The 14,272-nt window shown below is 41.5% G+C and overlaps 1 protein-coding gene across 7 annotated transcripts in view; it reads left to right on the top strand.

The window, feature by feature from the left end:
* The first annotated feature begins 207 nt into the window (after window positions 1–207).
* The window catches only part of arhgef11 (Rho guanine nucleotide exchange factor (GEF) 11), a 30,657-nt gene continuing 16,592 nt past the window's right edge, over window positions 208–14,272 (top strand). For 4 of the 7 annotated variants that reach the window (XM_047385558.1, XM_047385559.1, XM_047385562.1 and 1 more), the window contains exons 1-17: window positions 208–1,496; window positions 5,005–5,019; window positions 5,286–5,368; window positions 5,458–5,562; window positions 8,222–8,271; window positions 8,364–8,421; window positions 8,516–8,715; window positions 8,818–8,889; window positions 8,979–9,083; window positions 9,509–9,557; window positions 10,657–10,694; window positions 10,807–10,914; window positions 11,067–11,135; window positions 11,229–11,333; window positions 13,674–13,772; window positions 13,994–14,036; window positions 14,138–14,234. In XM_047385558.1, the coding sequence (XP_047241514.1) occupies window positions 1,462–1,496; window positions 5,005–5,019; window positions 5,286–5,368; window positions 5,458–5,562; window positions 8,222–8,271; window positions 8,364–8,421; window positions 8,516–8,715; window positions 8,818–8,889; window positions 8,979–9,083; window positions 9,509–9,557; window positions 10,657–10,694; window positions 10,807–10,914; window positions 11,067–11,135; window positions 11,229–11,333; window positions 13,674–13,772; window positions 13,994–14,036; window positions 14,138–14,234 (1,331 nt within the window). In that variant the 5' untranslated portion in view covers window positions 208–1,461. The remainder of the gene's footprint in view (window positions 1,497–5,004; window positions 5,020–5,285; window positions 5,369–5,457; window positions 5,563–8,221; window positions 8,272–8,363; window positions 8,422–8,515; window positions 8,716–8,817; window positions 8,890–8,978; window positions 9,084–9,508; window positions 9,558–10,656; window positions 10,695–10,806; window positions 10,915–11,066; window positions 11,136–11,228; window positions 11,334–13,673; window positions 13,773–13,993; window positions 14,037–14,137; window positions 14,235–14,272) is intronic. The other 3 variants (XM_047385557.1, XM_047385560.1, XM_047385563.1) reach the window with 3 other exon arrangements.

The raw sequence follows: 14,272 nt of genomic DNA, 5'->3' as shown, positions 1-14,272 counted from the left end.
AGTCTTTGAAGATATTTGGATAACGAGAGCTTGTCCAACTACTAATTTTCCTGTGGGATTAATACAGTATTTTTTAAATATATGAATATGAATCCAAACGCGCCACCAACATGCACTGACCTCCGGCCTGATGTTCCTAGACCAAACCGCATCGGCTGCAAGTTTCATATTTCTCCATAGGGTGTCGCTGTTTCAACTGTTTTTGTAGTAGTTATCTTTGAAGATGTGCTGGTTGATCAGCAGTCAGGAGAGCAAGATAACACAACAGTAGATATCATTATTTTAAGATCTGGGAATGTAGCGAAAGCGACGGAGATCATAACTACATTTTGATTTTTCGCTTTATCACCCTGACAGGGTAACAAACCCTGATTACATTTGTTTTTTGGAAAGAGGACCTGCTTGTGATTTGGAAGTCCACTGGAATAGCGTCCAGCTATCCTCGCTGACATGCAACTCTGCGTCTGAAATTGCAACAAACCTGGACTCCTGGATATATCTAACTGGATTTACACATACCGAGGAGTCTAGCGCCTTTAACATCCACGTATCTTAATGTAGCCGAAGTTATGTGGTGCTTTCGTTTAGCAGAGCTGCCTGGTTAGCTCGCTAGCTCGTCGGCTCGTTGGTGCGGCTGCAAGCCGAGGACGTGGCGTTAAAGGTCGGCGTGCCTTCTAACGCCATGCCGCTGGTCGAAAGAGGCCTACTGGTAGTGGCAGTTCAATTTAGCTAACGTTGGCTGGATGTAGCAGGCCGCCGCAAATTGTACTTATTCGGTTTGTCACAGTTGTATTTGTGCTTCAGTTTGAACGTAGCCATGCGACACAATTGAAAACAAAATATATGGAGAGGATTAGTTAGATTGGAGCATCTGCTAGAAGCTCCACATGTAAACAAGCCTGACAGTGTGCGGGTCAGAGTCTCTGGTTGCAGGTTAGCACTAAATATTCAAGTTAATCCTTTGTTGTTATCTGTAACAGCAGTGCTAGGTGTTAAAGTTAAGGTCTAAGTGACTCCGTTGACTTAAGTAATGGGCTCAGAAGTCACGGATGCTGATCTACTGTACTGTCAGACATTTCAGCCATTCATCCATGCTTAATGACCCTTTAGAAAGCAGACTGTCTTATTTCCATTTTCACTACAGCGAAACCACAACATTAAGCCACTAATATTTCCTGCTTTTGTCATTATCGGGTAAATACTGACAGCTTTTTTTTGGTTAGTTTTAACAGCACTTTATGTACGGCTGACCTCACGGGAAATCCTACAGTGTATGGGAACATGAGGGACTGTCTGTTTGATCTGAACCAGCATCCAAGTAGCTTCAAGGACTGATCAAAGCACAACACAGAGCCCCATTGTGTGGACTACTAACTAAAAGGGGAAAGACGTGGTGATGAAGATAAGAGAGGCCCAGTGACCGTGTTTGATCCCAACACCAGGAAGAAGAGGAGTGCAGACATGAGCCTCCGCCAGCCCACATCCACCCTGGACAGGTATGAGCCTGCGATCCTCTGCGTCTACACGAGTTCTGATGTTAGCATCTTATCTCAGTGCCTTCCATAAAAATGTGGTGGACGTTTTTTAACAGACCGAGGTCCGGTTTGGCTGTGGGAAGAACAGGTCAAACAGGTTAACTTTAGGGATGGTAAAACTGCCATCTGGAAGAAGAGAGGGCACATTATGTAGACTTTACCTGGAAGAGATGTTTCAGGATCATTCTGATTGTTTGCTGCGTTTACCTTTCCACCTTCTGTGCTCTACTTGATGTTTTTCCATCACCCACACTGTGTATGTGATCACCTCTGTCTTTATCATGTGCCGCCCCTGTCTCTCCCACTGTTCACTGTTTTTCCTGGTGCGTTCTCATGCTTTCGTCCAATGCTTCCCGCTACAGTGTCTTTGTGTGTCATGTGACAGCAAGGTGGCCAGTAACAAACACCCACCTGTTCAGGTAGGACTACTGCCGAATGAGTGCTCATGTCTGAGTGTGTGGGGATGATAGTGGTGCCAAAAGATTGCACCATGAACTCGACTGCTGTGAAACAAAACACATAAGTTAACCCATCCAGCAGGTCAGATGTGTCCATGTAGAACATTTGGGTTTCTGTTATCGACCATCTCCAACATCATTTAATAATATGATGTTTACATATGCGAGTGAAAGGTCAGTCACAGTTAACTCTAGTTTGACTGTTCTTCTAGTCCACATCAGGGGTCTCCAATGCCCGAGAGCTACTGTCCTGCAACTTTTAGATGCATCCAGGCGCCAACACTCCTGAAAATGGCTGAATTACATCTTTAGCAGGCCGTCAAATTCGGCTAAGGCCTGGTAATCATTTGATATAGGTGTGTTGGAACAGGGATGCCTCTGGAAGTTGTTGGACAGTAGCTCTGAAAGACTGGAGTTGGAGACTCCTGGTTTAGATCATTTGAAAGACTGGGGATGTCATCATCTGATCTGTTTGCGCTTCTAAGTTGACAAAATCCTTCTGAAACAGATGTGTCCATCTGAATCTGAATTTCCTCAGAGATTATTTAAATATGAACAAAAGAAGAGGTTAAATCCTTGGACCTTACCTTACCTTAACTAACCCGCTAACCAGCAGCATTCTAGGCATCGCAGTATCTGCTTTTCTGGAAAGTGACATATATTTTGTCAACAAATGAAGGTACTTTTTATTTATTTATTTATTTTTTTGTAGATTGACATTCTGCTCCGGTTGGCTGAAGTGTTAGGCTAGCACTAGTATTTGTATCCTCTGTTTTGATAGGACTCACTGGCCATTCTTCTTTTAATAGGACTGCATAACATATCGCAAAAATATCTTCATCGTGAAATCAGTGTGAGCAGCGGGAATGTCGCAAAGGGCTGTTTGGACTGCAATAACTGTTGGTTGATAAATCTTGTTATGAACTTGGATTTCAAGTGCCAGGTAATGTTTAGCCTGTTGGATTCCACACCTGATAAAACTGAGTGTCCAAGTGAGGAAAATACATTCGCCGCAACTGATATCGTTATCATATTTTTGATCAATAATTTCACCATGGCAAGGCTTTCTAATATCGTGCAGCCTTAGCTCATTTCCTATCTAAGTGCAGCTCCAGTTTCTGATGTGAAGACAAAAGCTTAATGAACAGCGTGTTCCTCAGCTCTGTAAAATGAGTGTTTGGAGTTAACTGCTGAGCCTTCGGGCCAATATGTAGCATTCATTTATATAATGAATCCATCTGGGACCTTTTATCGACAGATGTCTGTACCTAACCGACTCGGGTCATGGCAGTGTCAATTTAAACCTTAGACACATTATTAATTGGAGACGCAGCTTCACTTTGTAACTTATCAAACATCTGTCCAGTCGATTTGTAACTCTTATCTGAATGTCGTCCTCTAGGCACAGGTTGGTTAAATAGATTTAACCTAAAATGGGATTAATTTGATCATTTAATTTGAGCAAACAAACAAAAACTCAAAAGGGAACCAAGTTTTGTTTATAAGACATATGTTTTTATTTCTTTTCATAATATCTGATTGTCTTGGGAAAGACAAGGATAAACCTTCTGACTGGAGACTCATTAGTGAGCAAGAGCTTCTTGTCACCTTTTAAAGTGATGCTGATGAGGTTTCCCAGCTGCTCTGGAGTTCTTTCAAGGTCTTTCTTTGGACTTGTGCTGCTTCTTCACTCATTTCCATGGTAGCATATTGTCACACGTATGTCATATGTGCTTAATGTGCTCAAATGATCACATCCTACATGCAACATTTTCATTTAGTTGCTTGAATGACTCACTGGTCCGAGTTAAGTGGGGAAAAAAAATCAAATCTGAAAATAGTTTCCTATTAGATGGTGTAAAATTAGTGGAACTTCAGAGATTATTTTTCTAATGCCTAGTCTTAATGAACAAAAGTAATGAAAACGTGAAAGAAAACTTTTTCCACCTTCATAGTGACATCTATCTTGTTCAAGTCAAATGAAAACCACACGTGTTGGAGGAAAAATCAAAAGGCTGTAATAACCCTGTTGCATAAGTAAGCACAGTTAAAACAGTTAATGCTTTGTTAAAGCAGCTTTTGATTTAAAAATAGCATTCAGTCTTCTTTGGTAGGGGTCTATCAGGATCCAACACTTTGTTTTTGTATCATTTGACTCTATCATATGGGGGGAGGGGGTCTCCACTGCCCTTCTCCTGACTGATACCTTTATTATAATAAGATCATTTTGATCCCTTATAACCACTCTATGGCTTTAGATACAGGGTGCAAATGTCAGGAAAATCCTACATAAATTTCAGGTTCATCAGATCGTGTACCCAAGAAGACTGGATCAAAAGGTGCATAAAACAAAGTATTTGTCCAAGTGTTTGGATACTTCTGCAACCAGGTTATTGTCGCTTTTTTAATTGTTACAATTCCCCCTAAGGTTCTTTGTATTTTAAGGTCTTTTTTTAATAGTTTTTATTTCTGATAAATCAGATTTTACTAGCCTCTCCTCCAGAGTTATTACCTCCTGCTGCTGCCGTTTATCGCATGCAGTCGAGACGTTTCATTCGTTTTCCCGCTGATTACCTTATTGGACTCTGCTCAGTTGCAGCTGCTTCCTACTGTCTTGTATCGGAAAACAAACACTGGAATCTCCCTGAACCTCGCCTCAGTCATTAAACATTAAGTGGGCCTGTCTCGAAAAACATTTACAATATGAGGAGAAATGCACACAGCCTGCAGCCCGGTTTTCTGTTTGAAATACGTTCTTTGGACCTTGACCCTTAAACCAGACTGTTCTCATGCTTTTCACCAGTAGGTTGTGTTTATTCTGTTCATTCATCGAACACCTTTTAAATTAAAACTCTTCTCTTGTGCGTCAGAGAAGAGAAAGGAGCTGACGATGGTTTGAACGGGCTTTCCCTCTGTTGGCCCGTTTAATTCTCCATGCTTGTGATTCTGAATCTCTTTTCTCTGTCCTCTGTTTATCTGTTTCCTTCTCTTCTGCCATGCTTCGCTTTCAGCCCCTTTGCTGCTTGGTGAGTTTTCCTGTCCACTGTTTTCTTGGTGGTGTCCAGCACTCATCTTCTCATCCCATATAAGATCCTATCTCCCTTGTATTGTATCTCTTCCTTTATGTTCTGCTTCTCATTATAAGGTTCTGTTCCAATCGCTTCTCATTTTTCTCTTGTTTTTATTGGGTCGCATTGTCTTCAAACATAGCCTTCAGACCTTTTTCTCTTATTCTAAATTGATATAATTTTATGCTTAGTTGCTCTTTTGTCTCTCATTCATTGAAACTCAGGCTCAGCAGTCTGACAATCGGGGATTCGGAGCGCAGAGCTCCTGCAAGCCAACAGAGAGAGCTGACGGCAGACGAGAGTGCAAGTAACTACGGCTTCCCTACTCCTTACGGTTGTAGTACCGTAGTTATCTGTGTGTGTCAAACTGAACCGGTATTTTTCTCTTCTGGCTAGGTCCTGGTCTGGTCCAGAGGTGTGTGGTGGTGCAAAAGGACCAACTTGGTTTCGGCTTCACTGTGTGCGGAGAGAGAATCAAGCTTGTGCAGAATGTCCGACCAGGTGAGAATGTAAACGTTTTGCATGCATATCTATTCAGCCCCCTTTACTCTGATACCCATACATAAAATCCAGTGCAACCAGTTGCCTTTAGCAGTCACCTGAGTAGTGAACTAGCCTAGCCTTAATGGAGGAGCAGCAGGAAGAAAGCTGTTGTTGAAAGAAATCCGTAAGAATGCTTGTTTGCATCTGGAAGAAGGTTCTCTGGTCAGATCAGATTAACATGGAACCTGTTGGACTATGTGCAAAACTATGTGGAGAAAAAAAGTAACATTGCACATCACCTTGAGCAAACCAACTCTGAAGTGAAACATGGTATTGGCAGGCTCATGCTGCGGGGAGGTGATTCCTTTTTTTGTAAGATTTTGTGGCGTCTCAGTGGCCTTTTACTCACAGTTATAAGACAGAAAACGGCCAGATAGAGAAGAGGGAATGGCATGCAGTAAAGGTCAATAAGCTGGGATTCGGACCCCAGAAGGGTTCCTTAAAGATCTGCCGTCATATATCTGCTTTACTACCACACCACACATGCTGCTCCTGGGATGCTTCTCTTCAGTAGGGACAGTGTAGCTGGTGAGAGTTGATGGGAAGAAGGGTGGAGCTACATACAGGGCAGTCCCAGGAGACAAACTGTCAAAGAATACAAAACACTTGAGACTGGGGCGGAGATTGACCTTCCGGTCACGATAGTGACCCTAAATATACAATGGAATAGTTTGAAACATTTTGTCTAATAGACTGAAGCATTTTCATGTGTTAGATTTGCCAGATTTAAAGGCAGATGAAAATCTGTGGCATGAATTGAAAACTGCCGTTCATTCACACTCTCCCCAATCTGACCGATCTTGAGCTATTTTGGAAAGAAGAACTGACAAAATCTGTTGTCTCTAGCTGTACAAAGCTGGTAGCGAGATACACCCAGAGCTTTTTGGAAGAAGTTTGTGGTCTTTGCTGTGTGTTGGTCTGTCACATAAAATCCCTGAAAATTCATTGAAGTTTGCGGTTCTACTTGAACTGTAGGACCGAGTAAAAAAACACCACTAAAGTTAAGATTTCTCTTTATTAGTGTAACTTGACATGCTGTTGATTTAAGTGCCAAAATAATCTGTGATTGGATGTTGTGTTTCACCGATAATGTTATTAAATGTGACGGATCAAACTATATACCGAGATCAAAAAGAAAGCTAGCCTATTTAAAACGGTGATCCTTTATAAGTTTCACTTTGATGCACTCTGGTGTTCATCGGTCTTGTGCTTTCAGTTTTGTTCAATTAGTGCAGCTTGATTCAGAGAAGCAGAGTAGTCAACAAGGAAATCCAATAACAAGTTTCACGCCACCTTTCTCCCCTGTTATCATCCTGCTGGCTTTCACACAAAGTTTGGACGGCCTCCAAGTCCACTGGTTGGGATTTTAATTTCAGCTCTAAGCTCCACTGCCCCCTTCTGGTGGAGGCTGGAGAAAGCAGGACAGAACATCCTCGCATTGACCACAACTTCCTTATTTATCGCCAGAATTGTATTAAGATCATGTCGAAGCTGCACCTATTTCAAAACATTTATAACCTGAAACAACAGCCTCTCAACTCGACATAGCTGTTATTTTCTCTTCATCTCTAATTTAACAGTAAAATAAAATGACCCATGAAGAAAGAATTGGAACTTTTCTTTTCCTGTTCTTTGATTGGCTCCAGTTCATGATCTGAAATACTTGACAGGTCAAAAAGAAACTTAATTCTTCTTTACTTAGATTCTTTAAAACCCAGTTTGTGAACCAGGTAGTCTATTTGTAAAAAAAAACAAAAAAACCCAAGAAAGCTATTTAATTTTTATATTATTGGGAATTTCACCCACCTAGGTCGAGCAAAAATGGAAGCTGGAGAAACACTAAAGCTAAACTAAATTATTTCACAGCAAGGGCATTTTCATGCCAGAGCCGCTTTAAATGGACCATGGTGTTGACCAAACAGGCTTCGGTCTTCCTGCAAACCTCAGTTTTGGTTCACTTGTAAATGAACCCTGCTGCAGTCGGCCTACAATGCAAAATAAAGCACATAAATGTTCACTGAAACCAAAGAGAGGAAGTGACGCCTCATAAATGTGATCTGAAACTGTTCAAATCCTGACAACGCCTCTGTATAAGCTCAGCTCTACATATTTTTTTGGTTACTACTGCATCTAAACCGAACAGAGTGTTAGATAGGTCACCGCCTGGCTAGCTGCTCGTATTGTGTTGTTACAGCAGCTGTTGTAACTGCAGGATGTTTTCCACAAGGTTTGGTTCCCTTTCAAAACCTCAGTGTGAAAGTCAACCAAAGCAAATTAATCGCAGAGATTCCCCTGGACTGTCCTGTTGTCAACATCAAGTCAGTAAAGCACCTTCAGTCAATGAGGTCAAATAAAAAATAGGATATTCGCACTCTCCCCCCTATTGTAAAGTAAATCTGACTTTAAACTGCAAGGCAACCAGACTTACCTGACTGTTTGTCTAACCCGCCTGGAAAGGACACAAAAAATAACGTACATGTGAAGAACTTCAAACTTGGCATTTAGTTCTTTAAATATTTGGGCTTTATAATTTTATTGTCTCAGTCATCCATCATATGATGTACAGCCTCCAGTAGTTTTTATTCATTGCTCGATTGATGCCTAATCTTCCTCCCAGGTGGCGCTGCAGTCAAAGCTGGGGTTCAGGAAGGCGACCGGATCATTAAGGTCTGCACTGCTCCCTTTGATACAGTTTTCTAACTGGAAGTTGGTGTTTTCCTTTTGTTTTGAGTGTTTTTGTGTCCTTCTGTGCCTCTCAGGTGAACGGCTCTCTGGTGTCCTCCATGACCCACCAGGAGGTGGTAAAGCTCATAAAATGTGAGTTTGAAAAAACGTCGACTGGGGTCGTGTTTTGAACCGTTAACTGTTTTTTTTTTCTTCATTTTATTGAGTCTGTGCTATTGTCCTGCAGCTGGACCGTATGTCGCACTGACACTACAAGGGCAGCCCCCATCAGCCACCTCTGTGCCGTTGGAGCCCCTCCTTACAGACCCTGCACCCAATCAGAGATCTTCTCTGGCTGGGGAGGGTCAGCCCCCTCCACCTCCGCCCTTACCGTCTGGACCAGGCAGTACCCCATCCCAAAGAATCACTGGACCCAAGCCGCTACAGGTGAGTGGAAGAGCATAAAGACCTTTAAAGCCCTAGATGAAGCACGCTTGTGGCTAAATAAAACAAGAAGAAAACCATTAAAATGACAATATGTTTATATAGGATCCAGAAGTGCAAAAACATGCAAGTCAGATACTCAGGAAAATGCTGGAGCAGGAAGAGGCTGAACTCCAGGTAGGATTTCTAAAAAAAAAAATGGCACTAATTGTTCAGAGTTCACAAACTTTGTTTCATTATTGTGCTTGAACTTTACTCTTCTGCAGGACTTGATGGACGAGCGGTTGAGAAAACCGTCACCATCGCTGGAGGAGCGGATTGAAAGCGCCAAGAGGAGAGCTCACCAAGTCAGGGTCAAGATTCAGAATCAGGTGAGCAGATGGATCTCTTTCCCTTGTTGTTATAGTTTGTGATTAAAAAGACAAGAAAGTATTTAAATTCGACAAAACAGGGAGAAAATGGAAACTGTAGCAAGAGAGAATCACATTGTCTCCATCTGTTAAAGTTCAGAAGTTCAGGGTTTACCCCTCCTTGAAACGCCACCTTTACGTGGTGGAGGAGTTTGAGAGCTCGAATGATCCTAGACTTTTAACTAGAAATGTAACAGTTGGAGGCAGTGTGATTCTCTCTTACCACAGCTTCCATTATCTCCATGTTTTGTCTAATTCAGGGTTTATTTACCATTACTTGTTTTTCTTTTATTTGCTTGTGCATCATTGGTTCTTAAATCTCCATTGACATCTGATGACTACTGGCTGATATAATTAGTGGTGACTGTTTCCTTGTGCCCTCTCAGGAGGGAACGCAGTCAGAATCTGTCACAAGCTACATCCAAGCAGGAGAAGGTTTGTTTTCTTTCTGTTTATGTAAAGCTTAAAAAAACAAACTGTTTTAGGTGCATTTTCACTTTGAAAGTCTTCATATCCCTTGATCCTCCTCCCAGTTTAATGTGATTGGCCAGCGCCAAGTAGTGCATAACTGTGAAATGGAAGTAAAAGGATGCTTTTAAAAAAAAAGTGTGCCATGCATTTGTGTTTGCTGCCCCCTGCCCCCCCAGCATGATGCCCCCATCACCATGTTTCACGGTGCAGATAGTATGTTCAGAAGTTCTTCAAACAGAGATTTGCATGTTGGTCAAAAACTTCAATTTTGGTCTCATCCGACCAAAGAACCGCCTCGCACATATTTCCTTTTCCCTCAACGTGTCTTCTAGCAGACAAACAGGACTTCTTATCGTTTTTGTTTTTTAAAAGCGATCCATCTTACCATTCTTGGTCAGAGTGCAGAACTAATAGTTTTCCTGTCAGCAGATTCTCAGTCTCACCTGAGCTCTGGGTCTCCTGTAGAGCTACCATCTCTGATTCATGTTTAGCTACACGGCCGTGTTTGGTGGGCCTGCAGCCCTTTCAGATGGTGGATTGAACGGAGCTAAAGGAGATGTTTAAAGCTTGGGATATTGTTTTATAACCTGAACTTCTCCACTGCCTTCTCCCTGACCTGTCTGCTGTGTTCCTTGGTCTTCATGCTGCTGTTGGTTCTCTGATGTTCCCTAACAAACCTTTGAGGCCTTCAGGGAGCACCTGATGTTATACTGAGATTAGATTACACACTCATCAGCCAATCTGAAGGTAGTTGGTTGCATCGGATATTATTTAGTGGTGTCAGGTTAAAAGGACTGGATGCAGATTCATGCAACATTTTTCATATTTGTATTTGTAGATGATTTTGGAAACCATGTGTCTTTTTACTTCCATGTCAAAGCACCATAATGTGTTGGTGAATCTCTTTAAAATCTGAGTAGAATAAATTAGTTTATGGTTGTAATCTGAAAATGTTTAAGGGGTGTGACTGCTTTTGCAAAGCACTGTTTAGTTGCTGATCCAACTCATGTTCAAGTGGGTTTTTTTTCAAGAGGTTCTTACAAAGCTTCCTGTTCTTTCACAGGACGCCTGTCGATGGACTCCAGTGAAGGAGACTTGGAGGTAAGCTTCGCTGTCCTGTCAGAACAGGCTGCGCTTGTTCGTGTGTGTTGGTGCATGTGACCGTCCGCTCATCCCGTTGCCCTCATCCTCGCTCCCTCTACTCCTCCCCCAGTCCCCGTTCCTTCAGGCCTTAGAGAGTCCCAACTCCTCCCCCTCATTACCCTTCAGGACCCACTATGACCGACGCCAGAACTCGGACACACACACCCTGTCTGACATGGTGAGACGGACACACATTTGGCTCCATTCTTCGTTCTCATTCATTTTTTTGTGTCATTCGTTTTTTTTGTGCTGCAATAAATAAAGACAAGTCGTCATGTTTCAGCATTCAGCCAATTAAATGAATTGTTTTTCAATCTGTTTCTATCATAGGGTGTAAGTTCTCAGATCATCTGCCCTGAGGACCTAGATGAAGATGATGATGGCTATGCATTCAATGAGGTGTTGTTTTTTTTTTATCACTTCTTTCTTTTGCCATATTTAAATTTCCATCCGATCTCATCGCTGCATGTCATCATCCCCTCTGTTTCATAGATGGACGGTCCCTTCCAGGACATTGAGTTGTTGAAGTCACGACCGGCACACATGACGGTGTTCATGAGATACGTCTTCGCCCAACTGCTGGACCCCAACCCTCTGGTCAGTTGACATTTAAAGAGATTTGTTGAAATAAAATATGTTTCTGAGCCTTTCTGTCCGTCTTTCTTGCTGTTCTGTGGAATTTATACATATTTTATTTTTTGTTATAAAATCATTCAGGTTTGAGTCAGGAATATATATTATGCTTCTGTTATATATTTATATTGTTTTTATTTTGGACACAAACTGTAATAAAATGTATTTTTCCTTTTTAGTCGGGGAGCTCATGATATGATAATATTATGTGTTAATTTGTTCTGTGAGGAAAGCAGAAGAAATGCTTCTTAAGAGACCTGATAGACCTCAGTGTACCCACTAGGATTTGGCCTCGAGATGGGGGGGGTGTGTACCGTGTGTATATCTGTCTGTCTATATATTCATCTTTATCTTTCCATTTTTATCTCTTTATCTCCATCTGTCCTCGTCTATTTGTTCAACTCCATCTGTCTAGCTTCATTTATTTATCTGCTTCATCTATGTCTATTAGTGTCGGGCAACTATTAAAACTCTTCATCAAGATTCATTGCACCGTTATATACAAAATTCAGTATGAATTCAAAAGTTGTGTTTTGTCAACTTCTATATGAACAGAAGTGTAATAACATTTGGTTTGCAAACAATTTGAACAAACGAGATTCTCATTAACTCCCAAATCCTAAAGTAAGTACACGTTTATTATGGTTTAATAGTTAATCAGATGTTTAAATAACTGAATAGGGAACCACAGCAGGCAAATAAAGGGTGAAGTCTGAACATTGAGGCTCTTTATAGTTCCTGATATTTAGAGTTGTTCATTTTCTCCTGATGCGTGTGTGTTTAACATGGAAATGACACAGAGGGTAAGGAGCTGGATTTTATTTTGAAATTCTGCCTCCGTCCCTGTCAGCAATAAAAAGACTGACTCGTTTATACATTTTATTTATTCAAATAAAGACGTGCTTTATTTGAAGTGTGCGCAAAAAACATACACACCTAAAGCTGGAGGTAAATTAAGAGTTTTGGTCCATGCGAGCTTCCATACAAGGGCATCTTTCTCTCCACTCTGTGCTCTCCAGCATTATTTAGAAAACAGACAAAAAAAATTTAAGTGACTGTCTGAGGAAGGGGGGTCCACCCACTACCAAGGGAGCACTGACGTTTCTCCGTGTTCTCCTCCTCCCTGCTCCTCCTGTGTGTTTGTGTGTCTGCTCGGCGCTGCCCTGCATCAAGACTTAAAGAGGCATGTTCCTCCGCTATAAGTTGCAAACAGTATAGTTCCTCTCCCGCCGCGGTAAATTGGTAATGCGCCCCCTTTGGTTGGGGAAGCAGAAAGGCAGACATTCTAATTATTGCTCTGCTTCTGTCCAACATTATTCCTCTGATGCACGTAGGCGTCAACATCCCATCCCCTCTTCTTCATACAGCTGTGTCACCAGACAGCTTTATATCCGCCGTCTCTATAGTGGTTGTGTAAAACGGCGAAAGCAAGCAGTCAGTTTTCTCTACTGTCAGTCTGCTCATTCCTCATTTACATTTGACTGCAGCTAATGTTATTTCAAGGCCAGCTTTGGCTACAAACTGTATGTGTGTCTGTAGTTGGCTTTCTTCTGTTGTTTGTAATGAAATGGTCCATTGAAGCTAATGCTACACATGTAGTGGTTGGAGCCAAAGTCTAAATGCTGATATGCAATCTGTCGATCCTTTGGATCAGACACTGGGGAAAAACAACGTACGGCTTCAGGTAATTCATGTAAAGAACACTTTAAAACATTAAACAGGGCCTTTTCCTACCTAAGAAACATCATGGATCCCCACTCGAACAGAGTCCCATTAGAAAGTTATTTTTGTAAAAAGAAACAAACAAAAGAAATCGATTTTCTGTTTAGTTTGGCTTCATGCTACAGCTGTACTGATCTGTACACTGAGTCATCGTTCAGATGGTCATGATACTCATGTTTGCTCCAAACTCAGAAAAAACACTTTAAAATTCTCATTGACTGAGAAACACTGGATTGTTCCAGACGTCTTCAGGACCTCCTCTCATATTGTGCGTTATTTTTTCTTAACGTTTTCTCGAGCAAAGCAGATCCATTCCAACTATGTCCCTACTGCGTATTTTTTATGTTTATTAGCTTGACCTTATTTGCTTTAATTGGTTTTATGGTGTTTTAATTTTTTATTGTTCTCATATTTTTATACATGTTTAATGTCTGGCTATAGTATGCTGTGTTTTAACGCACTTTATAAATAAAGTTGGGATGGTATATTTATATGCATTGACACTTTGAGCCACAGCTAGATCTCCGTGGATAAACTCCGATATGATTTCTTATGTCCCTGTTTTCTCTCCTCCCCCCACAGCTGTTTTATCTGTCTGTAGAAGCTTATTTAGGCTCCAGCTCTAAAGACGCCCGTGCACTTGCACCTCAGATCTGCTCCCATTTCCTGGACCCAGATGCTGTATGTACCCACTTCTACTCTGCTGGATAAACTGATGTTTGTTTAGTAATAACAGGCAAATGTGGTTTGCAGAAATTGACACCAGTCAGTGACATACATTTTTTCCTCAAATGGTAAAAAAAAAAAAAAAGTACGAATAGTGTCATGTTATTAAAGGATGAAAATGTCGCTGTAGTGTTAGTGTTTCAGCATGTCAGTTCATTAAAACTTTTGTCTTACAGCCTTTGAAAATCAAAGCGCGAGAGGAATATCTAACAGAAATCGGTAGGACTCCTGAAAGCTTCTTAACTAATCTGGTCTATCACCGGTTGTTTTTGTTCATACTTTTCTGTTCTATTATTAATATCCTGCCATTGTACCATCAGAGAATCGCCTTCACGCCCAGGAGGACATCAGGGGGCCTCTGTCTGAGCTGCAGCAGCAGGTGCTACCAGACATCCAGGAGCAGATACAAGACTACAGGTGCGTTAGTGCTAGACTTGCCTTACAAAATCCTGCTG

This window comes from Girardinichthys multiradiatus, chromosome 14 (assembly GCF_021462225.1).
Source record: "Girardinichthys multiradiatus isolate DD_20200921_A chromosome 14, DD_fGirMul_XY1, whole genome shotgun sequence".
Classification (NCBI taxonomy): Eukaryota; Metazoa; Chordata; class Actinopteri; order Cyprinodontiformes; family Goodeidae; genus Girardinichthys; species Girardinichthys multiradiatus.
Note: the sequence above shows the minus strand (reverse complement) of the source record. Positions and strands in the feature narration are given on the sequence as shown.